Consider the following 25,451-nt stretch of genomic DNA (forward strand, 5'->3'; position numbering starts at 1 on the left):
TCACTGGATGAATTTTTTTAAGTGCAAGCAGTGAAAGATATTGAATTTGACCTAACCAGCTAAAGCAGAGCTTGGAGAAAGGGAAGAATAAAGACAATAAAGTGTAATTCAGTGCAAGGTGAATGCTGATTGAAGGAGGAATCAGACCAATAGAAAGATGATCAGCCTTCTCCTACTTCCGGGTGAATATAGGAAGGGGTGCTTTAAGTAAGGTTATGTGCAAACGGACAGTAAGGTCGCAGTATGCCTTGGGGAAGACACTACAAATAGCATCTATATAGCATGTATTCATTATAATCTCATATAATATTATATATATTTAAATTATATATTATATATATTAAATTAAATACATAATTATATATTTATATTTAATCTATTTTTAAGTGCTACAAAACAGGTAGGGGATCAGAAGTTATGAACTGTTGGGTTGGTGCAACTTCTCTCAACCTTTTTAACATGGAGAAACCCTTGAAATACCTTCAATTCTTCAGGGAATTCCCTCTATAATTACTATATGTACAGCTCACAGTATATTAGCACGGTGGTCAGTATGAAGAATGCATCTTACATTGCTGGCCATTGGGAAGAATGTCACCCTTATAGATCATTGGTGTCACTTAAACTGACCTGAGAGTCCCAAACTGCTCATTGCTCAAAGAAACCCCTAGCAATCTATGGAGGAGTGCTGGTTGGGAAAAAATGGGTTAAAAGAAACATTGGGTTAAATGTTACAACAAGTTAAATATTAGCTTTACATTACCAATGTAGGTCTAGGTCTTATGTGATGGTTGAGTATGCAATTTAGGAGTAGGGTTGAAGAGCAGAAAAGGCTAATTTAGGGATCAGGTTAAGTCCTTATAACATAAAAAAATATTGAATTCAATCCATTTGAACCTCAGCCCTGGTATACTGCCCAGTATATAAAAAAAGTTTTTATACAGATTGATTGCTCTGGGTTAAGGGTCAAGGCATGCAGGCAAAATTTTGTTAAACTTCAATGCAAGAAGACCAGGCCAAAAACAACAGTGATGATCTTTGAAAAACAATGCATCATCAGTCCCCAGTGTACTTAAGATGCTGATGGGTGATTCAGCTTGCTAACATTGATCTAAATGGAGACATAATTTAATCTTGAAATGATAAAATGACAAGCAGCGAAAAATCACTTTATATAATGAACCACATCTAATTTTAAATTAAAGAAGTATCTTCTGGCACCTTATGGTATCCACTACAGAAAAGAATAGTTTGAGAAGTTTGAGCAAAAATCTAGAATAAGTACCCTACAGATTTATGATTGGCCAATTGGGAAACCACAGCGGGGTGCCATTCGCTCATATTTCTCTTTCCTCCTTATGGAGCAGAATAGCACTCATGTGCATGGCACTCATTTATTCATCTGTCAACGATCAGGAAAAAAAGTTTCCAGTAGCAGTAATCTGACATCTGTATGGGGCTTAAAACCCCGCAGCTTTGCAGATGAGTAAAACACCTGGATATCCATATAGTAACTTACCTACACACATATATATATATATATATATATATATATATATACACACACATTTTTTTTAAAAAATGGTCATTGAGATGTAGAAAAATCATCTTTTATGCAAATTACAAGCTCATTTAATGCAAACTGCATTGATTTGGCTGACTCCGCTTCAAGTGCAATAAACATCAACACGTGATTTGCATAAAAGTTTCTGGATCTCACTGACCAGCTTTAACAACACTCCTATACAAAAACATTATAGAGCAAAACATTTGTGGGAGCCTGACCATCCCACCAAGTTAAACTTGGTCCTGACTGGTTGCATAGCCATCACAATGTAGCTCAAATCTACTCACTTTTTCTGCTTAAAAACACATTACCTAAGTGTCCATGGCATGCTTGATACATTAGGTGGAAGGAAGATGCATACACACCTGCATGTACTACTCTTCTGCATGATGTCAGCTCTGTGGTATCCAGAAAGCTTACAGAAACCGTCATTACTATACACTACAGGCCAGTCCACAATCTGTGCATTCCCCAGTAAGAAACTTGATTCTGAAAAGAGAGGAAAAAAAAAAACAACATAAAAGTCAATATATGTATCAGGGGTTATCAGGAATAAAATAAAAGTAAAAGGCTCCTGTATTACAGCATACAGGAGTACCAAATCCAGTTATTATGTGATGTACAAGCTTCATAAAATAAACCTGTTGCTTCACTAATCTCACATGTTCCCCTTCCTAGACACTGAAAACCTCAGTGGGAGAGTTTGCGCGGTAAAGGCATTGCTGCCAATCCAGAAAGCATTGGGTAGAACTAGGTGTGGTCAGGTGCTGATTGACAAGCTATAAGGATATTCCCATCCTCAATGTCAGAAAGTCTGCATAGGTGTTAAACCTTCAAAAGTCCCTGTCCAAATGCAGACTTCCTAAAACCAAGGATAGAGATATGGTAATAGAACAGGGTGGTTCAACACATTGCACACCTCTTGATCAATAAAAATCTTCAGTGCGGTGTTAGGGTTGATTGTGTGAATATAAATGCTGGTGTATTTTTTCTACAAAAATAATAAAGCAGTCTTTGTCATACAAGAACAAGTCCTGGATATATAACGACCTGCATACATGAGAACCTTCACAGATATTCTGGGTGCTTAGCTAAAGACAAATACTGCCTGTGGCAATACTTCACAAGTCAACAAAAAAAAAAAAACACTTTAAGAACATGTTCACCTAGAGATTCTCAGATCCTCTGCCCAGCATTGATGTCACTCAAAGTTTGGACACGTTTGACGATTTTCCAAGCAATATTCAATACATAGCCACATGATTAAAACAAAGTTTAAAATAAGTCACAAAAACTAATCAAAGCAAAAACATCAAACAGAACAAAAAAAACACATTAAGGGATGGAATTTAATTCTTTTCTTAACAGGAAAAAAATGAAAGAATAGTAGAATGCGATAACTATTTAAATATGTTAGTAATCCAGATTCAGTGAAAAAAGTAAACAGATTAAAGACAAAATAATTAACAACACTTTGAAAATTAAAAAGTAGAAAAAGTTCAAAATAAAAAAGTAAATAGATCAGGTGTAAAAGAGAACAGATCAAAGTAGGCACTTGAAAGCATATTTTAAAAGCTACTTAAAATATTTCTTTTAATATTACCCCTTTAAAAAGAGAACTATGAGGAGGTCAACCAACATCGAAGGTAGCAATTTGTTTAACAATGATGGATTTGAAGGTGAATATATTGACTTACTAGAAACTAGAGGTGTAGTCTAAAAAACATAAAAAAAAAAAAAAAGATGGCATGGTACTATCCATGGCCCGCCCAACTTCACCGCTGCCTATGTATCACTCAAAGGGGAAGAAACTTCCCCCAGAGTGACCTCTTGATACTAAAACCCACCCACTCTCCCATCGCAGGTCTGAGCCTGCAATGGGAGAGTAGGCAGGTTGTGTTCAGAAAGACAACTTGCCCACCGCCCAGAGCCTGCAGTTCCATACGGGAGACATTGTTTGTGGCTGTGGATAGTGCCCCCCTCCCAAAGTGGGGTTCTTCTCCTGACCCCGTGGGAGGGCTGACTGGCCAGAATTCTTTGCAAAATATAGGTGGGCACGCAAGCCCATTCCCAAAAAAAGTGAGGGCACGGCGTTCCCACCCCAACACACCCCTGCTAAAGACCTCGAACATTTAACAGTGATAATGTGACAAAGTACTATAGCATAAGTTCTATTTTATCAAAAGTTCATAGGTCCCATGCACACTTATACATAATTAAATGGTTTTGCTCAATTCAATCTTCAATGAATCTGTGTTTTGACTACTCAGGTAAAAGAATAAGATTGACTTTACTTAGACACATATGTACTTGCTTTTCTGTTGCTCCCCTTAAGCTACACTCAGTCTTTGGAGCTATGTTAGTCATTAGATATAGCTCATCAAGAACAATGAACTCCCCTTGTACCAGCACTGATTTGACCCAGAGTCACCTGCTCCTCCATACCCAGAAGTACCAGGAGAAGCAAGAATATGGTTTGCTTTAAGTTTATATGGAGGTGTTCATATCCTTTATTCTCCATATACCTTATGTAGCATAGTGAGACATTAGAAGCCAACATTAGAAGGTTTTTTTAGCTTTCTTCTATGTTTTACATGGGGAGGAGAATAAAGGACCTGGGTAAGCCTACAAGGTAATGGTAGAGATAAGGAATGAGCGAGCGAGTTTTGAAAACTCGATCTCGCGGCAAATTCAGCCCTTCTCGCTTACTGAAATTGTAAGCGAGAATGGCCAGTGTAAATTCGCGAATTAAAACCATTCTAAACCTTTAGTGCTCTTTGATTAGCTGAGGTTTAATATAGATCCAAGAAGGCTTATTAAAAGAGCAAAATGTGGCCTTTCTTTAGGACAGTTGCTGGGAGCAATGGCATAACAGATAACAGAGTAAAGAAAGTTTTCTGATACTAATGATTATAATGTTTCATGGATTATCATATTGGAAATGCAACCAGTTATGTGAACTGTTCTTTTCCTAAATAAAACACAAGACAGAGACTTTCAAGCCTATTTCTGAATGCCAGCTGGGTATGATTTCATGTTTGCTGATTAAACCTCTTCTCCTTTTGAGCCAATCAATTACACGGTATATAGTATATATATCTGCAGTGTAAATCTTTACTGTGCTCATGGTGAATGAATGCAATGTAAGCATTGGGCTGAAAGCCCATTGTTAATGTATACAGAAGACAGCATACCCATTGGCCAGTAATCAGGGGCAGTTTTGTGTTCTAAAGGCTCCAAACTAGATTTGAGCTGTTAACATAGCATGTAATACACTAAAAAGAAAGTGCATACTACTTATAAGAATCCACACATTTGGTGTCCAGTTATAACTGCTTTATTTTTATTACACAGTATTTATATAGCGTCATCATATTACGCAGCGCTGTACAAAGTCCATAGTCGTATCACTAGCTGTCCCTCAAAGGGGCTCACAATCTAATGTCCAACGTCATATGTCATTAATGTAGTGTAAGGTCAATTTTTTGGGGGGGAAGCCAATTAACCCAACTGCATGTTTTTGGAATGTGGGAGGAAACTGGAGTACCCGGAGGAAACCCACGCAGACACGGAGAGAACCTGCAAAATCCATGCAGATAGTGACATGGCCGGGATCTAGAGCTGCAGAGGCCAGAGTGCTAACCACTGAGCCACCGTGCTGCCCATACCTGCTTTACAGTCAAATGATGTGTATAGGGGTATTTAATAATGCAATACAAACATAATACACAAATGTTTAGTATCTGACATCACTTTACTCCCCTCCCTTTCCTTCTCCTATATTCCTTTGAATATCTTGTGCTAGACAGGAGGAGACATTGATGTTAGGTTCCCTCACATTCAAGGAGGATGGGAACGAGGACAATGCTTCTAAAGTGATCTGACAAATGTCTGTGTGGCTGCCAGCAAATTAGCAGCGTTTGCTTCAAGTGCACTTTCTCTGGTTTAAAGAATGTGTCAAGCTATTGATTTAAATGAAGTTCCCTCTATGAAGAACTCTCCAGCAAGCCTTGATCACTCTGAAGTACAGGCCCCAAGTGTCTCTGGCACTGAGTAAATAGGGAACGCTCGAAGGAACAAAGAGATTATCAGTGCAATTTGCCGGGTTGTCTACTCGAATGAAGATATGGCAAGGCTGTCAAAGATTGATATTAGAAATATAGGAGGCTGAGGGATGGTTAGTATTATGAAAATACATTTTCTATGTTATTAACAAAAGGTTATAGTAACCTGGTGGCCAACAAGTTCTTTAAATAAACTCGTGCTTTGTGTGGAAGCCACAGTGTGCAGCGGCCAGATAAAAATACAACTGGAAGAGCAGGATGCTAAATATTGCGATGGCATTGCTAGCATTTCCAGATTAAACATTAACTGTCCTGGGGATGGGACTGGTAGTAATAAAACATGTACCATGCGATTAAAAAAAGAACCTCAGATTACACTTGGGTCACACCAGTAGATGGAGTTGTCCTCATGTAGTGTATTAAAAATTCTTAAGGTCTGAGACATTAGTTTGTTACACACTTTTTATGGGGACACAGCACCATCAACTGGTAGCCAACAACCATACCCAACTCAAAACATTCTAAATTCCTCAGCCTAAAAAAGAGACTGTGATTTTGTTATTTTTCCCCTACATGTATTTAATCATGGTAATTTAATTGGCATTTCTGTGGATTGCTCCTTGAAATCTACAAATTTTGTGCCCCAAGTTTATATCCATGCCAATGCATTTTGTAAGTGAATGGGTTTGTGGGGAAGCCACAGTGTGCAGCGGTCAGACAAAAATACACCTGGGAGAGCAAGATATAACATTTCCAGCAGCATTGATAGCATTTCCAGATCGAACATTAACTGCTCTGGGGATGGTACTAGTAAGATTAAAGTATAAAATGGACAAATTTTGTGCCCAAGTTTATACCCAAGCCAATGCATTTTCCTGTATTTTCAAGGAAAAATAAGTTTTTCATCCTGCATTATTCTTGTGATGTCTGGGCAGAGACTGATGTTGTAACTCCTATGTGTAAATTAAGCGGGCACCTGTTCTGTTTTTTTGATTTATTAAAGCTTTCCAAGGCTGGAGAGGATGCACTTTCTTCAGTGAACCTGGGTGATTTGGCAAACCTGGAATGAAATTCTTCAAACTCATTTTTGCCAGCAAATGTTTTAAATCCTGAACCAGATCTATTCCAGACCTAAATTTACTTGTTCTTAGAGGTGTGATAACGTGTGATGGGGACTACAAAGTAAAACCAATAATTGGCATCAGGCTTGTCCACAAAACACAAGTAACACACACAAGTAAAGGACTTGTTGGCCACCAAGTTGCTAAAGACTGATCTTTATTTCTTTAATCTGCATCCCATTTAATCATCTGATTGAATACAAACTGCAGTTGAATAGAGGTTGCCATACTTTCCAAATGTATTTGCAAAATGCTTCTACTACCAAGCCAGACAGTTCTGTTTCTGAGCCCCAAAGCAGTTACATGTAGTGATAAGGCTATATTTGTATTGTTTGGTATTAGAGCAGCCCTTTCCATCTCCAAAAATTAACTTTTTATTTTGATTTTTTTTTTTTGTGACCAGAGGTCAATAAAGTTCAGATGCCCAACTTAGATTGCAGCATCAACATACATTAGTATATTGGCTACAACTGTACTGTATAACCAATTTGCCCACCTAAATAAAGCAATCAAATAGAGAAAAATGTAAGAATACAAAAAACAAATATATACCACTGGTAATGGAATCTATAAACTACAGTATTAAACAGATGCAGCTTACCAACAGTTAGCGAGAAATGGAGTGGTCTTTGATGACATGGTCTAACTGGTACTGGTGGCATGAGGTCTCAGCTGCTACTTTTCGTAGGGTAGACCTAGAATATAGTGCCCTCTGTAGGAGCTATTGGTTGGAGGCAGGAAGGGTATATAAGTAGAACTCCAGGATTTTCTTTTTAACAATGCATTTCAATATTAAAATCATCATAACCACATCACTGAAAACATGAATATACCCATCGTACAGTCCAGCTCTCCCAGTAGATTCATTGGGCCTGATGTAATAAAGCTCTCCAAGGCTGGAGATGATCACCCAGCTTCACTGATGAAAGTGTATCCAGCAAACGTTTTAAATTCTGGACCAGATCCATTCCAGGTTTGCTGGATCACCCAGCTTCACTGATGAAAGTGTATTCTCTCCTGCCTTGGAGAGCTTTGATTAATCAGGGACAGTGACTCCGTATATAAGAGTTGCCTCTCTGTCAGTGCTGCATAGTTTTGTTTTCGTCCATATCTAAAGGCTTCTCTGACAGTCCCAGGTCCCCACAAGATAACAAGTTTGTATCAGCACACAGGGGAGGGGGTTGTTACAGATAAGAGGGCCTGTTATTAAAGCAAGGGGGGGGGAGGGGGAGTGTGTAAGTCATGACAGCAGGGGCGATTTGTTGTTTGGTCCACGGGAGTTAAAACTCATACAAACAGGAGAATTGGAACCCATCACAGTATGAAGTTCTCAGCAAGTGGCATTATTTGTTTTTAACTCGAGGTGTTAGTGGAGCAATGAAGACTTAAAAGGGCAGCTACTCATATAACAGCTCTGAGTGCTCCTGAGAGGGGCTCAACTTGCACAAATCGCTCGTGTTTGTTTGCAAGGAAATATATCAGCTGCTCAAGTCTACTGTATTAACATAAGGTACAATAGTTTAAAGGGGAAATCCAGTTTATACTATACTATCCTCAAGCAAAGTGTCAGCACTACAGTGTTGTAATATATGATAATGTGGAATTTCGGTACAAAACTTAAGGTTCTCAACATACAAACATGTAGAAGACAGCTAGGTATCATTTGTCCTTTAAAAGGGACCTGAATTTTTTCAGTACCCAACTTTAAATTGCAGAATTGTAGAATGAGAGGAAAAAAAAATGCAGGCTGCATACAAAAATAGAATACAAAGAACATGTTTTTAGGAAAAGAAATAGTAAGCAGACAGATGCTCTCGAAACAAATGACAAAGTCACCAACACTCCAAAGTACACAATTTTTGCTTTATTATAAAAGAACTCTTGAAACATGTTGAGAAGCCAACATTTTCAGGCACCTTCCTCAAGGCAACATAGTGACCTCTTCAGTCTCCTTCTGTTCATTTTACCAACAGATTGAGGGTGGAGGAAAGACATCAATGAATCCATACAACAGAGAAAATGGTCTGTGTAGCAGGGCTTTTTATATATGTAGGGGCATGAAATATTTTAACTGTAAAAGTCACAGTCATTGGCATAGACCCAGACATTGCCATGGACCAATAACTAACAAACTGTACCATGTTTTTCTAGTTAGAAATTGTTAAATGTAGACAGCCAAATACAGATATTCCTCACTTACCTGCTCAACAATGGTTTGGACCAGCTCTCGGAAGAATACAGCGAACATGAAATACACAGCATGTGGCAGCGAGGCATCTCCTCTTCAATATACTCAACTCCATCACAAAGTGATAACATAAGTACCCAAACACTGCAAAGATTTCAAGACTAAACATCTACAGCAGCTTTTCTTGATCCTTTTTTTTTTTTTTTTTTTTTTTTTTTAAACATCTGGGAACCCCTGAAATACCTTTCATGTCTTGGGGATCCACGGTTATAAAAGCTATATCCACAGCTCCCAACTTGTTGGTGTGGTGGGACAAATCTCTCTTACGTTGCTGGCCAATGGGAAGAATGTTACCCAGCCAAAAAGATCATTAATATCATTAAACTGACCTGAGTACCACAAATTGCTCATGGGTCAAGGAACTCTCTGGAGGAACCTTAGGGGGTTCAATGGAACCCTGGTTGTGAAGAATTGATCTAGAATATTCACAGTCTCAGACTTAATGGGGTAACTGGGTTTAACTTACTTAAACTGGGTAAACCCACAAGAACCCCCCTCCTTCTCACCATTATATGATAAAAGGAGTAATAAAAAAAATCCCTCCTGGCCAGCATATTGATTTATCACTACCATAGCTGCAAGTAAAACCATTTTCCATTATCTAGCTACTGTTCCAGTTTTTTGGAAACAAGCTGTGATCCATGTGGAGCCTACGTCAAGTCAATAATCCACCAGCATGCAAGAAAACAAACAAAAAGAACACAAGTATAGGGCAAGTGATAGCTTAAAAACTAAAATCTCATAGATATTGCCATTTTTTTTATCTATTACTAACAAAAGATTCAAAAGGAAAATGTATATATTTATAGGTAAAATAGAAAAGCCTTTTGAAGAAAAAAAAAGTAATACACCAGAAGAAACACACATGCGATGAAATAGCAATTTACCTGGATCTATGTTCCTGCTTTGGATGAAATAGCTGGCAGGAAAAGTACTGTTCCGCAAATTTTTTGGGCCTGTAACGGCAACAAAAGCCTCTCTGTGATACCATACCGTCTGCTTTATAGACACAACTAGCAATTGTGAACAATATTATCGGACCTTGCAATGGACATTCCCACATTTATACATGCTGATGAATGCATAATAATACAGATATAATGTTGTAAGGCAGCATAAGTGCACCTTTACATTTTTGAGGTAGTGAATACAGACACTTTTTACCTCAAACTATGTACGCAAATAACATACCCATGCCACGCCCCAATTTCACAGGCCAAAAGTGAATATGCAAAATAGTAATGGTTAAATCTACATTTATCACAATCATGTCCCATAATATTTATATAGACAAATGCATGTAAGGATTTACATATTATTGTATGCGAGTTAAAACCTTTTCTGACCTCTGTAGCTGCACTCATTGTGGATTAATTCATTCCAAAAAAGAAGCAGTAAAATTGTTTAAAAGTTTAAAGTATGTAGGCATTTGTCATACCCCGAAATGCCCCTATTCTGCATACCATAAAAGTAAATTCACAAAGTATGACCTGCATTAACCACAACTACATTTTCTTTATAATCACTTTTTTTTTTAATTAAAAAAAATGATATAATTTAGAGGTTGTATAATGGCTATGATAACACTTTGGACAGTAAAATAGCTGCATATACTCACCCAAAAAATTGTGACAAAGAAAAGGACAGAATGACAGGGGACTGATAGAGGGACAGCCCTTCTAAATCAGGTCAGGTATGATTAGTTATAAATTGATCCAAGCAGCTGCCATTGTTCATCTGATACAGACAAATACTTGCCGTACTTAGCTGCCTTGGTGTGTCTGGACTTCTGGTATGTGGCTGTACCTGTAGGCTATGTTGAGAATGGAAGTGGGATTATGGTGCAGTTACAACTTCCTCTAGTGCATCTACACATGGCAGATCAATAGATAAAGAATGGATTCCGCATGGCTCTTGGTGGCTGGTCAAGTCGCTCACACCAAAGCACTGGTTTTTAAAGAACTTGCAGATCCTCAAACACAGTGTTTTTTAAGAGCATGTGCTTCAGTGCCAGCAGGTGCCATGTGTCAGGAACCATGTGGGATTGTTTGCTCCCACCGCAGGTCTGGGCCTGTCGTTTGGTAGGATGGAGCTCCTATCTCCAATGCACAGCTGCTCTTATTTAGGGAACAGATCTACTTAGGTTCCATTCACAAACATTTATAATTAATGTTGCTTGAAGTTATTAAACTTTGTGGTAAACCCTGAAGTAAATCGGTAAAAAATTAAGTTATTAAATTTTAGACATTTGCAGGGCTGATAAAAAAAAAAAAAAAGAAGGAAAGCATGGCACTGTTATGGGTGGCATGTGTCAAGGCAAACTTTGAAGCACATTTGTGTACAGCTCTCCCTAAGCAGAACTGTCCACTTTACCCAACAGCAACACACGACAATATGGTTGCTTCGAGTCCACCAATTTATAGCAGGGGGGCCAAGTTATCGCCTCATTCTACGAGATTTTTAGACCAATTGTATATGCTTTGCACAGCATAATAGAAAACTGCAAAGGAACAAAGAACTTGCAGATATTTTGTCACAAATTGGAAACTTTTCACTACTTCCTAGGGCAGAATTAGGCCAGCTTCAGGAATGAGCAATATCCTGCAGCTCCAGGCGGATGACAACTTGCCGGCCACTAGGTCACTCGCACCGCAGCGCTCAGTTCCTAAAGTACCAGCATCTGCACCTTTATCAGCTGGTGGCTAACCCTATTCATTCTCTAAGGGGCTGCCATGGGAAATTTGTAGCAATTCCCTAGAGGCAGCGGTTCATTGGCATGAGGAAGCGGTAACTGCACCAAAACCTAATGGGTAGTGTGAACAGAACCTTAACTTCACTGAAATATTGTATATGTGCCAGGTTGGGAGCATTAGTAGTTTAGAGTTGGGGACCACATTTTCCAGAGTTGCCTTGACACAGTAGTATGGCTTTATATATATATATAGACATATTTATGCAGCAAAAACCTTTAATCTCTGCTCCTTCGATGACCTATTACTGACTTCCTCACTCATACTTCATTACACGCACGGTTACAAGACTTTCTAAAGCTGCCCCAATTCTCTGGAACGGTCTTCCCCGTCCTATTCGGCTTGCTCCTACTTTCTGCTCTTTCTGCCCTCAAAACCCATTTTTTCAAACTTACCTACCCATCTTCTTCTGTCTGCTAAAACCGTCACTATTTCCCACCACTACATATCCCCCCTCCTATTGTGTGTAAATTCCCCCACTTACTAGATTGTAGGCTCTTCAGGGCAGGGTCCTCTCCTTCTGTATCACTGTCTGTATTAGTCTGTCATTTGCAATCCCTATTTATTTGTACAGTGCTGCGTAATATGTTGGTATGTTACCTGCCTGCAGTCAACACGCAAACATTCCCCTTGTTTTAAAAAAAAATTGCTACACATCAAATTAATTAAAAACCTATCACACAGCAAAACTGCTAAAAAATCAAAACAGCAATAAATAACAAAATTGAATATAAAAACAAATATAACTCAGCTTTCCAGCTTTAAAATCAAAATGCAAATACATAAACACATTCTTTAGTTCCTCAAATGCATGAAATATATTTTCAATTCAACCAGGTTATGAGCCTTAAACAGCCTTTCTCAACCTTTATAACATGGGGGATCCCTTGAAATAACTTTCAGATCTCAGGGAACCCCTGCCAATATGTATGGTATGCCCAGTTCATTGTACATTTACCTGGTGGCCAATGGGTTGAACGCCTCTTACTTTGTGGGTCTGGGGGAAGATTTACATCTTTACAGAGAAAAAAAAAGATCATTGGTGTCAGCAGAAAATGACCTGAGAGTCCCAAATTGTTTAAGAAACCCTCAGTAACCTCTGGATGAGCTTGGGGGCTCCTCAGAACCCTGTTGGGAATCACTGGCCTAGGTCTGTAATTTCTACTTTACATGTTATTAGGCAGGAGAGGGAGGTATATAGGAAATTATTCACAAATAATAGAGTGCTTAGGTTGGGTATAACAAGTTAAGCACCCTTGTCGACCTTTGGTCTCATGGAACCAAATCTCTTGGATTCCCATCTCCTTTAGGCGTGGGCAAACTGGTGGAAGGATCTGACACGAGCACAATATGCTGCCCGTTTCATAGCATGGTGCGTTCACTTTATAATCTTTGCGGCACATTTTGTCAATAATCATTAGGTGTCACAGAAAATGCAATAAATCGATTTACCACTTCTCATACCTGTATACTCCTTATGGGTTACAGCAATTTTCACATTTTCCCTGTAAGCTAATTTCTTTGTCTTTTTTTGGGGGGGGGCTAGGCTTTTTTAGCACTATTGTTTTGCAACAGATAATATTTTTTCTATGGCATCTGTAAACAAAGATGTAAAAAAGGAAAAAGGCGATTATGCCCCGTGTTAGGTAATGTACACATTTTCTTGTGATGCAACACTGTAAAAAGCAACAAATTAAGGACAAACATAAAAAATGAATATCTTGGCAAAAAAATGGAAAAAGAATAGCCAATATAAAACGTAAAAAATATGTTAATAAAAGGGTTAATTTAAAAAAAAATTCAGAAAAAGTAATTGTAAAATATTAAACTTTGAAATAAAGAAATATAATAAAAACATGTATTTATAATTGTCCGATGAAAAAAATGAATAAAACAGAAAATAAAAACAAGTAATAACTTGATGACACACTATCCACAAGTGTCATTTTACATGCAGAAGCAGGGACAGGATCACATAATCTTGTGTATTGCGCCCATAAAAAGCTACAGTGTCAAACTCATGTCACTAGGGCTTAAATGAGGTCTAAGACTTGGTGAATACACTGTAAAAAACAAGCATAAGGCATTTTATTATAGCATTGAGTGAAATAGAACATTGAATGGTGAAGCAAATTCTGATTATTTTCTGTCCTCATTTTCTTTTGGGATTTTATGGTAACAGTAAAGCCAGCCTGGGCTCACCTTTGCTTGACTGTAAATTCAGGTTGTTCCAGGAGGATTGCAACAAATTCCCATATGAGCTAAAAATATAATCCCTTGGTTGGGTCTAGCCTGGGGCATCATATTTAATTTTAAAGTGCTTAAAACACTTGTAGTGAGAGGTTGTATCCAAGAAAACCAAACTCACCCAGTGTCCACTTCCCAGTTTATCCCCTGCATAATCGGAAGTTGTTGAAGCCTTGACATCAAAAATAAAAAAGGCAATATCAAAATGTGTGGTTTACTTTGTTGCTTTATAAAATTGGATAGAAATTGATAAAGTATATACTATCTATATAAAGTATAAAGAACAACCTAATGTGTAGTGTCTCTAATATATATATATATATATACACTTTCAGAAAATAAAGGATTTTATGAGTTATAATAAAATTCCCTGCTTGGGTTTTTACCATATGATGACAATTCAAAACCTGTGACAGCTAAAACCTGCAGGTTTGTTTGTAAAAACAGACCCATGTGATCACCACAATTGTTGGTGTAGACCAGTGACCATCAGTCTTAGAACAAGGAATGTGCAAAGCTACTAAAGAGGGATTTTTTTTGTAGAATCACCCCACCTGATTAAAAAAAAAAAAATCCAAGCTCTCCCTACGCCCAAGTGTCCTCCATAGTCCAGAATCCAGCACTAGCAGTCCTTTTTTGGTGGACCTACACTCATTGTCAGCCCAGCTTGTCATCTACATACTTCCCAATCAGAAGATAAATTGGGCTTATGGTATTCCAGGACTAAGTGCTGTTCAGACATCATTATGAGATAACTGCTAAGTTCTGGAAGAAAGCCTGCCCACTGCCTCTGCTGGAGCATGAAAATAAAGTGCTGGTAACGCCATTGGCCAAGGGTAGACGATTGCTATAAGGGTGGGCAAAATATTTCAAGCAATTCCACCATGGTGAAACTTGATGGGAACTTGAGCCATTCACATCATCAGAAGGCCTTGGGTGCTCTCTAACTGCAGATTGGGTACCATGAAGTTACACCAACATGGTTATTTCAATCAGTCTCCATTAGCAAAATAAGGTAAAACAATATGAATAAGCAGCTGCTCCATTATTAAATGGTATAACAGCTTGACTTATTACTTGAAGAATAAACAGATAATCTTGAAGAGTTGAAGAATAATCAGATAAGTTAGGGCGACACAGTATACCAAACCTGCTATGCTGATTTACCAGACTATTATATTTTATTTTGCCCTTGGGAAGGGGTTAGGAAGCCTGCCCTTCTATACGTTCCCTACTGCCTTTTTAGCCCACCAAAGCCCAAAAAAAAATTGCTACTTGCAGGAGTTCAGAAGCATGCGATTTGCTCCCCTCTACACCTCACTGGCCATACCACTAGAAGGCAGGGCTAAATGGTGATCCATGGGGGTGGGACTAGGCTCTTTGAATACAGGAAAGCTTTTAACTAGTGTCGGAGCTTTCACAACATTTATGGAGCAAGCAGGTCGACAGAGGATCATTAGGGGGCAAATACAGTCTCTATATCACCATCTCTATTCCATATCCATCTATTTGACTAATATGTGCAAGGTACTGGTTTATTTTATAAAGCAACGCTAGACAAGAACAGTCATTCCATTTACTAAGGAGATCCAAACAAATCAAAGGAAGATTTGATATGTACTCTCATAGAAATGTTTAATTCTCTCACACGTTACAGAATAGTTTTATACTAAACGACAAAATGTCTGCAGAAGGGACAAGGACTCTGATAGCAACAGATCCAATTATTGTGAAATACAATCAGTAGCTGCTGCCAAGTTTAAAACTGGGACCAATATGTCAGTCCCATGGTGCTTTGTCAGCAGGAAGTCTGAATCTCTTCTTTGAACCTTCCTCCATTGTCCAAAACAGAATACCCATGATGTCAGCTAGGTGCCATAGCGTAACAAATAAAAAAAGAATTTTCTATGACATCTCCTTGCATTAGAAGCTTACTAAACGATAATAGGAAACACAGAGGATTCTGGGAAGAGTTCATTACTTAAACTAGCCCAGCAGCCAAGATAAAGCCATCTCATTTTCACAATGACTTCAATGCTTCAATGCCTTTTTGCGTCTTTGCTAAAAGCACAGCAAATAAGACGACAGCACACAAATTAGGAACAATCTCTTAAATGTATAAAGTCATGACAAGTAATAACGGTAATAGATTTTTTTTTATAATGTATGCAATCTATAATTGATTTGGTGCTGGAAATGAGAGGAAATATATTCAAGACAAAAAAGCTGTAATGTTTCACTGGATTGAAAATGAGGCGCAGGATATATTTTTAGCCATGATATAAGAAAATTTATGTCTAATAATGATACACACCATCCATATATGATAATGCCTAACAGTGTGCAGCAAAAAAGTGATGGTGAATAGCACAATGCATTAACCCACAGCAACTAGTTAAAGAAGAAACAACTTAAAAACAGAAACTTGAAGCTAGAATGGTTACTATAGACAGTAGAACTTTACACACCATCTTTTCTCTTTGTACTTGTTGACTGCATATGTCAGGTGGACTGCGTTATTTAAGAAAATCCATTCTGAGAAATACACAGGGATTGACATTCTTGAATTTATCCTTCATAATGCCAGTGGCTTGACTGCCTTTTCAGAACTATAGTTAACCCCAACTATAACCCCACAGGCTCAACTGTTCTCCCAGGCTTGGATTGGAAACCATTTGGAACCATTGGAAACCATTTGGTGCACGTTCTATGGTGCTGCGGTTGGTCAAGGATGGTTCTTGCTATGCAGATGCTTTTCCTCCTCTATAGGATCCACATCGGCAACTGCACAACAAAGTGGCCGTTAAGCTTTATGGATGACAATAAAACTATGTGGTTGTTGAATAGAGGAACCTAGGGGTGTCTAACCATGTGGCCTTTTACAGCAAGCTTGAAAGGGGCCTAATTTGGCAATGACTCAATGTCGATTGGGGTTTTTTTCCTTCGATTGGGATTTTGGCCTTCTTTCTCACTTGCTGAATAGGGCACAGGTTTATTGTAAAGGCCAATTTCAATCACCCACTAAACTGCAATTATAGATGAAGGGTAAACAGCAAAATTTACCAATGAAATACAAAATATGAGAAGTGTTTTACAGGATTTGTATTTCTGCCCTGACACCATTTACAAATAAGGAATACAATGCTGTCCTCTCTCTACCACTAGATTATTGACTGGACATAGGAAGAGCAGCAGCGTGCACATAGGATGGGAAATCAGAGGGATAACCCTATACGTATGCTCTTAGTCAACACATTTAAACACAGTACACCTGATCAGGTGGTCACCCCCCTGCCAGTCTAAGAGTTGCTTGTGTAAAGAAATGCAAGAGTCTAATACAATGTAAAAATCTGGAAAATTGCATTAATTTAATACCAAAACAAAAACAAAAAAAAAGACAAACTCTTCATTCCCCATCGATAATTAAAAGAAATAGACATGGTCTTATAATTAAATGGATTCAGGGGGTATAAGGAGCATGATAGGCAGAACTAAACTTTCACAATTTGTGCAGCAGTCTATATGCATATGCAAGAACATATCCAACACAATTCATTTATGGGCTTCATACCAGAGGATAGTAAAATGTCGGATGCAAAACTGATGGAATCGGTTTCCTTTTAAATCAGAGATTCCAGAAGGAAATCATTTTAATGCAGAATCGTAAATTTCCCTTGTATCTGTCTTTAACAAACCTCTCTGCCAAGTCAGTACTGGCGAGTGCTTTAACTCCAGCAGTTTTCCAGCCCTTTAACGGCTTTTGTTGCAAAGCGCTGCACAGAATGTTTGCAATCTCTGCAGTGTGAAGCTGCCAGGGAATCCTCCTCCAAATCAAAACTAGGACACTTCGCTCCCACCAGAATTCCAATGTTAATTAAGCAAATCAACTACCTGCTTACAGTAACAGGAGGATACAAATACAATATACAGTATATAAATTCATATATAGATTCAGGTAAAGGGAAAAATCAAACATTTCAGTTATCAACGAATGCTGTTGGGCTAAACCTTTCGGATTGGGGGTATCGGTATTCCCCATGGCCCAACTATCAAATCTCCAATGGCTCAGCTATGAACAGCAAGCCTATGGAGTCTCAAGTTGTCCTACTGTTTTCTTTATTCCATTATTCAAGACACAATTCAACAGGAGGACATAGCTCCCCTTCAAAAGGTGGGAACTCTGTTACAAAGATCTCACACATGGACCAAAATTTACTATAAATGTAGAACATATTCACCTCCATTCAAACGTTTGCGTTCTTACCCTGTGGGTCACGTGGTTTCAGGTTGGACTACAGAGGGGCATGGTTATGCCACAGCGGAACGTATATGATTGGAAGTTAGAGTAAATCGGCAACCCCTGGTTTGATATTTATTGTATAGGATACACCTTTCCCCCAAAATTATCATTCACGGCTATTCCTGCATCACTCCCCTTATAGTTGCCTTGATCCAAAGAATCAAGGGAGATATAGCTAGCACAGCACTCAAAAATGATGTGCTAGCACTAGGAACCGTTAGAAGGTTTAAGATTAATAGATTTTGTTTTTTAAGCAAGAATAGGAACACTGAAAACAGCATTAGCCTAATTGCACTGAATATTGGGTTTGGCTAAAACAAGCACGGTTAAATAAAATGCCCATTGTTCATGTCCACGGGGGAATGCTGTTTTCATTCATTCATGCAGCCCTGGGAATCATGTCTGCGATCCCTGGCCACTAGGGGTTAATTAACGCTTGAGCGTCATCAGGATGTTCCTTTCCTCAGCCAATCAGTGAGCACTAGAGGTTTTGAATGGCGAGACTTGTCCGTGGCTGCATTCATTGATCATCACAGCACACAATTTTTTTTTGAAATCTCATTTGACACCGGCCATTCTCACTTACAAGTTTTGGTAAGGAAGAACGACCGAATTCGCCACAGGATCGAATTTTAAAAACGTGCTCGTTCATCCCTAGTCGCAATTGATTAGAAATTGGTCTATAATTGGCGATCTCTGAAGTATCTTTCCCAGGTTTGGGGATGACACTTAAAACGCTCTAATCACATCACATAGCAAGGGATGACCCTCCCCCAGGAAATTAAAGTATTCCACCAGGTTCTGGGTTAAAATATTACTGAAGGTCTTAGTAAGCGTTAGAAAATCCATCCCGACCAGGGGAGCTGCCCATTCTAAGCAATTTAATAGTACTGACCAGTTCCCCTGGCGCAATATATGGCTCCAATATTTCTATATATCTGCTTGGGTTTTAGTTTTGGGGGGTTAACCTTTTGAAGAAAGGCGGCTAAGTCATCTCGGGCACCTGTGTCTGAGAAGCTATAAAGATTTGTATAAAAGTCCTCAAATGCTCATAATATTTTTTCAGGATTTTGTGTCAGCCTGCCATTTTTAAACTTAATTTTAGAGAGGGTGTGAAGTTTGGGCTTAGGGTTCAATATATTGACCAAGAGGCTACCTAGTTTGTCTCCCCAGAAAAAAAATTTGTATGAGGCCCATCACAAAGATTTCTCGGCTCTGGTGGCTAATCGTAGATTAAGTGCTGTGCGTATAGATTCCAATTGTGTTGTGTTTTAAGCCTGAGTGGGGGTCCCCTTTATGTTCTAACTGTAATTTATGATATTCTTTGAGTTTGTCCTCCATAAGTTTGTTCTGTATTTTCTTGCATATGGCAGCTATTTGTATGAGCTCGCCCCTAATGTATGCTTTGTGGGCCTCCCAATTAATAGGTGGCGATGTGTAGCCAGGGTTATTAAGTTGGAAATATCCTTGTAAAGAACCTTCAATCTCCCCTGAGTCAGAAATTAGGCCTTTATTAAGTCTCCATCTGACATAATGGTCCCAATAGGTGTATAACAATAGGGTCATGGTCAGACCAAGGAGTAGACAAAATGCGGATCCCAGCACCCCTGGAATCATGTGAGACTGGACAAATATGTGGTCAATATGGGAATTTTTATTATGGGTGGCTAAGTAGTAAGTGTAGTCCTTAGCTGAAGGATTTATTTCCCTCCAAGTGCCAATGAAATCAAATTGTCTTAATAGCATGGAGAGACCATGGCTCTTTTTTGGGGGATCGCCATATCTGCTCGTGTTTGTTTTATCTAATGTGTGGTCCAATGCCAAATTAGAATCACCAAGCAGGATAAGGAACCTTTAACCTTGGGTCATATTTCGTCCAACAGCGCGTGGAAGAAAGCTAGTTGTCCCTCGTTTTTGGGCAAAGCAGGAAACCAGCGAGATTTACTGATTCCCAGTTGAGCCAATGACTATTAAAAATCTGCCCCCGGGTCTCTAATGACCTCTTGAGGCGAGAAGTTCAAACTGATTTTGAAGCACAGCAAAACCCCACATTTCTTTTTTGTCAGAGTTAGCGTTATAGAATATAGGGTAGTTCTTGTGAAAATATATCAGGATAGAGATTTTAGAAAAATGTGTTTCCTATAGGACGAGAATGCTGACCTTCAGAGTGGTATAATAGTGGGAGGCCTAATGTTAGACGATGTGGTCCTTTACTGATAACATTCAGGAAGCTTCCACACAGCAGTTTGTGAGCATACTTTTACTTGTGGTACACCAAAGGATAATACAATAAAACAAAATGGAGTAAGAGGAAGAGAAGAAAAACAATAGAGATACACCAGCATAACAACAGAACACAGTAACATTATTTCTATGCAGTGCCATCTTGTGGCCATTATAGCCTCATACAGTTAGAGCATACATACTCTTTTATAAATTCCAACACTTTGGACCTTTTGGTCGGAGAATTAAGTCCCTGTACATTATGTGGGAGAACTAATAATTTGGGTGAGATGGCATAGTTATGAGTTGGATTAGCCATCATCAAGCCCTGAGTAAGGATGCGTCATTTCAGTTAGGTGATCGAGGTGGAAGTCTTCAGAGAGAAAGAGAGGGTGGGGGGGGGGGGGGGGGAGAGATGGTAGATACAATGGTAAGCAAAGCATAGTAAACAATATTCAAACAAAAGTTGATTAAGTTAAACTTGACCTTAGGCAAGAAGGAACGGGTCTGACCCTGACCGTCGGGGGAAAAAAAAAGACCCGACAGTTGGAAGAACTCCTCCCGCGCTTCCAAGAGTCTTGAGGAACTCCATCTTTTTAGGGAGACAGCGCCCGAGTAAGAACTTTAAATAAGACCTGAACGATATTCCTCATTTGTTGAGGGCATGTGTAACCACTCCGGCTCCAGCTGCCCTAAAACTCAAATTCAGAAAAAAAAGAAACCCATAAATAGAAGCCGAGATATGTGCCATGGGGACTGCAAACAGGTTGTGGGCTCGGCAGCCACTGGGAAGTACAACTGAGTAGTAATAAATTGACTTATAGAGTATCATTGATAAAGATAACGCAAAACATTAGGCAAACTGACAAGATTATCTGGGAATCGGATGGCCGGGAATCAATTCAAATACTAGGATTCAGACAGGACATAGGTAATAACAGAACTAAGTCACAACCCCCACAACAGGCAGGGTAGCCAGTCAGTTGCCAGATCAAAAAGCCACCATCAGGTGGGAACTTTTAAAAGAAAAAACAACAAGAAAGTGACTTCTGGGTGTCTTCTGTTGGTGCTTTCCACCCGCTATCACTTTATGCCAAAGTGGATATAGTGTGGTTGGGGTTCCTGCCTCTGAAGTGGACGATTGTCCTCCTTCGGGATGAGATCCAAATCTTTTAAGGAGTTGTTCACCCTCAGCAAAGAAAGAAAAAGAAACACTTTTCCCTTGTAGTTGGAAAATTAATCTGGGGAAAGCCCATCTGTACTTAATCTTGTAGTTGATGAAGACCTGTAGAAGAAGCTTTAGCACCCTTTTGCGTTGAATTGTCAGGGGTGTCAAATCAGCAAAAATTTTAATCTGGTGACCTTCCATCTCAATATTTTCCAGCCCTATTGTAACTTTCATCAGCACTTCCTTGGTCACATAATAATGGGGCTTAACAATCACTGTCTCTGTCTTATTCAAGATGTGATTCTGGCAGATCTGGTAGTAAGGCGTGAAGGAATCTCCGTGTGGCCTCCGTGTGTTACTTCTTTCACGGATTCAGGGAAACCCCTGATCCTAAAGTTGTTCCTGCGGGATCTATTTTCTAAATCAATAAGTTGCAGTTCCTTTATTTGATTGTTTATCACAGAGATCTCTTTGGAATTCTGAGAGACCCTTGTGATTGTTTCATCAACCTTTTCCTAGAACACAACAATTCTAGTGCCTAGGTTTTGTAAATCTTGCCGCAGTTCAGATGTAATAGTGGCTGAGTACCGCCATATGTGAAAATAATCTGCCTTCCTCTAAAGAGAGCAGGGTAAGAATCAGGTGCAGGGGAATTCAGAGTGAGAATGCTAAATCTGGAGCCAGTGACCTGGGATTGCGATAGTGGTCTCAGCATCCCCCAATGGCTATTTGGAGTCTAGTAGAGCTGGAGATGTCATGTGAGGGACCTGAAGGGGCCCATGCTCTAGAGAGGATTGCCCCACTGGAATGCTAGCCGGGGATGATTGGGGCGAGACATCTTCACACCCTCTAGATGTGGAGCCCAGGCTCCTACTTTGAGAAATGGCTTATTTGTCTGGAGATGGAGAGTGTGCAGCAGAGTGCCCTTCCCTGGTGGCGGCCGGCAACATCTCTTTTGAATATCTTTCTCTCTTTAAGAAAATGTAAAGGCTCCTATATTAATATAGCTTTTCATAAATTATTTGAAATGCATTTTTCACGATATATATTTGGACAAACATCCTCCATGATTGCCATTCCTATATGGGGGCACATCATCTCATTCAATAAACTAAGAAATATAATACACTAGATGCTCCATTCACAAAGATTTGCACAATAGATACAATAGCCAAACCTCATCACCTAAAAATAACAATAATTTTTTTGAAAATAAAGATCTATATCCTGGTGTTAGCTTTGTGAGTTGAGCCTTACGTGAGCTTCACAACTAATTTACAGTGTGACTTGTGAGATCGGGTCGCTTTAATGGCTCAATATAATCACTGCAATTACCCTTCTTCTGCAGAACTTGTCAACAAACATCGACCAATACAAACACATCTTATTTGATCCTTTAGTCCCTTGTCGGCTCCACTGTACTAATTATACATATTACTTTTTTATTTATTGCAGTTGATATGCAGCTAAAAATATACCATCATTTGTTATCCTAATAAAATAAAAAGTATAACCTTCCCGGGGTGACTGCATTATATTACAATTACTACTGCCTGCAAGGAAGCTTCTAGCTATTCAGGTCATTTACAACTTTTCACAAGAGCTGATCTACACCATTACACACATAGATTGTACTTAACCTCTGTTTCACCAAACTGAACTACAAAATAACCAGAACATGGCAGTCCTAAGACCGATGTGTGTGACCTAGTTACTTGTAACAGATCAAGCTAACATCAGGAGAACATATCAGGTTATATTACATTAAATGCAACCTTCATCTAAAACCATTGCTAAGAACATTGTATTCTAGAATTAAAGCAATAAAGTATGTCACATAACAAAATGTATAAGAGATGAGATTAGGGACGGGTACATTTTTTTTCAGCATTCCTCATTTTACTAGATAGAAGGCATGAGAAGGTTTAGATTCACCCCACATTGTTCAGTTTGCGGTTTCATGGGAATAACATTATCTAGTATATCATCTACCAGCTTTTGCCTCTGTTTTTACACTTTTTTTTTGGCAGTGTTTTTCCAATAATGTTCATCTATCACCACAAAGTGATAAAGAAATGCAAACATGGCGAAAACAGCTGTAGATCAAGTTTACGTTGCCTATATTGTGCCTAATGGTCCTGGAGGTTATTGGAGAAGTGGTGCTAGGTTGTAGGGTAATTTGCAAGTGTTCCACATAACGGCCTTCAAACAATAAATTTTAATGACAAAGTAGCAGGACCCCAAGAAAGATTTCTTTCATAATACATTCATTTTGTATGCACATTTTTCAGCACATATGAGGGACTCTTTACCATTAAATAGAACACAGGTTCACATAACGGTAATTCAATATGGCTAAAATTCTTCTTGGTCTTTAAAGCCTAAATCCCCATTCCACCTAAAGCTTATCACCCATTCATGGTTAGACAATGTGTTGCCTCCAGAATCTTACTGTTTTCTGGGAAGGTCCCATTTATGAGAGAGCCAACACTGCCTGATAAAAGGGACCCAACCTATTCTGTCGCTCATCGGGTTCCTTACAAGTCCCCAATTGGTTTTCCTGTAATGGTATGAGTGAGGTAGCAATAGGAACAATCAGTGGTGGGCCCATACTAGGTGGTCTTCTTTCCCTACAGAGATGAAGCAAAAGGAAATAAAACTTTCCCAATGGAAATGAGTAGATGTGGGAATGAAAGGATGTAGAGCCCTTGGGTTGTTAACCAATCTTGCCCCAAAATTGGCTTTACCTGATGAGATCAGTTATACTAAGATCAGTGTTTTTTGAGAAGCAAGAGCTGTGCCTCCAAAAAAAGAATGGAACAGCTCCAGAAAAAGTAGTTTAAGACTAGTTACCAGTTGAAAGGTTATTTCGCTTCTTTAGCTAGATGTCAAATGTATGGCAATGCATAATATTTTGTATGTGTTTCCATACTTATTTCAGGACTAAACATAATACTTGTTTAAATATAGGAAGTATTTTTTATTTGTACAAATAGAACATTTTGCATGTGATTATGTTCTGCTATAGTCTCCTTCCTACACGTTTACCAGGCAGTTGTTTACCGCTGTGCTGAAAAAAAGCCAATTTATATTTATAAAGCTCAACAGCACATTTGGACCTGCGAATGAATAAGCCAGAGAAGAGTTCATAGGAGTATATATAGAGATTCAATTAGAAAGATACAGTTCAAAAGGGAAGAGATTCTTTGTTCTTATTCTAGAAATCCAAGAAACCTTGTGCTACCCTGACTATTATTTGTAAAACAAGGAATGGATAATATTGGAACATTTAAAAATTGTTTTTTTAAAAAAAAAAAGTCTTAAAATGTATTTAAAGACCACCTGTAATTAAAAGAAAATGCTGCAGGTATAAGTGCAGAAAGCATGGGTTGCCTTCACATACCTGCAGCAGCTATTACAGCTGAATGCCAGGCTGTTCCGAAGTCAACACATAGCAAACTCACATATTAGACCCTCATTTCCACATTTCCAGTCTTCACGTGAGCAATCCCACTGAAGGACAAAATTGTTAAGCTGAGCATAAATAATAAAAAAGCAGAAAATTGTGCAAACAAAATCTGAAAGCCCTTGGGGAGTTTGCACTGCACTCTACATTCATATATCTTTAAGTGATGTGACGTCCATGACCTCCCTCACCAGTGCCAACATCTTACTGGCTCCTTCTGGGTTTAGGACTTTGGCTGTTTAAATTGGCTGTGGCGCCATGAATTCCTACGCATGTGTAAGTCTTCAATCATCCTAG

The 25,451-nt window shown here is 38.8% G+C and overlaps 1 protein-coding gene across 1 annotated transcript in view; it reads right to left on the bottom strand.

Annotated features, from left to right (window-relative positions):
* The window catches only part of KCNH5 (potassium voltage-gated channel subfamily H member 5), a 182,793-nt gene that overhangs the window by 153,040 nt on the left and 4,302 nt on the right, over positions 1–25,451 (bottom strand). The window contains exon 2 of the mRNA XM_072427655.1: positions 1,933–2,056. Within this exon, the coding sequence (XP_072283756.1) occupies positions 1,933–2,056 (124 nt within the window). The remainder of the gene's footprint in view (positions 1–1,932; positions 2,057–25,451) is intronic.

This window comes from Pyxicephalus adspersus, chromosome 12 (assembly GCF_032062135.1).
Source record: "Pyxicephalus adspersus chromosome 12, UCB_Pads_2.0, whole genome shotgun sequence".
In the NCBI taxonomy this organism is placed as follows: Eukaryota; Metazoa; Chordata; class Amphibia; order Anura; family Pyxicephalidae; genus Pyxicephalus; species Pyxicephalus adspersus.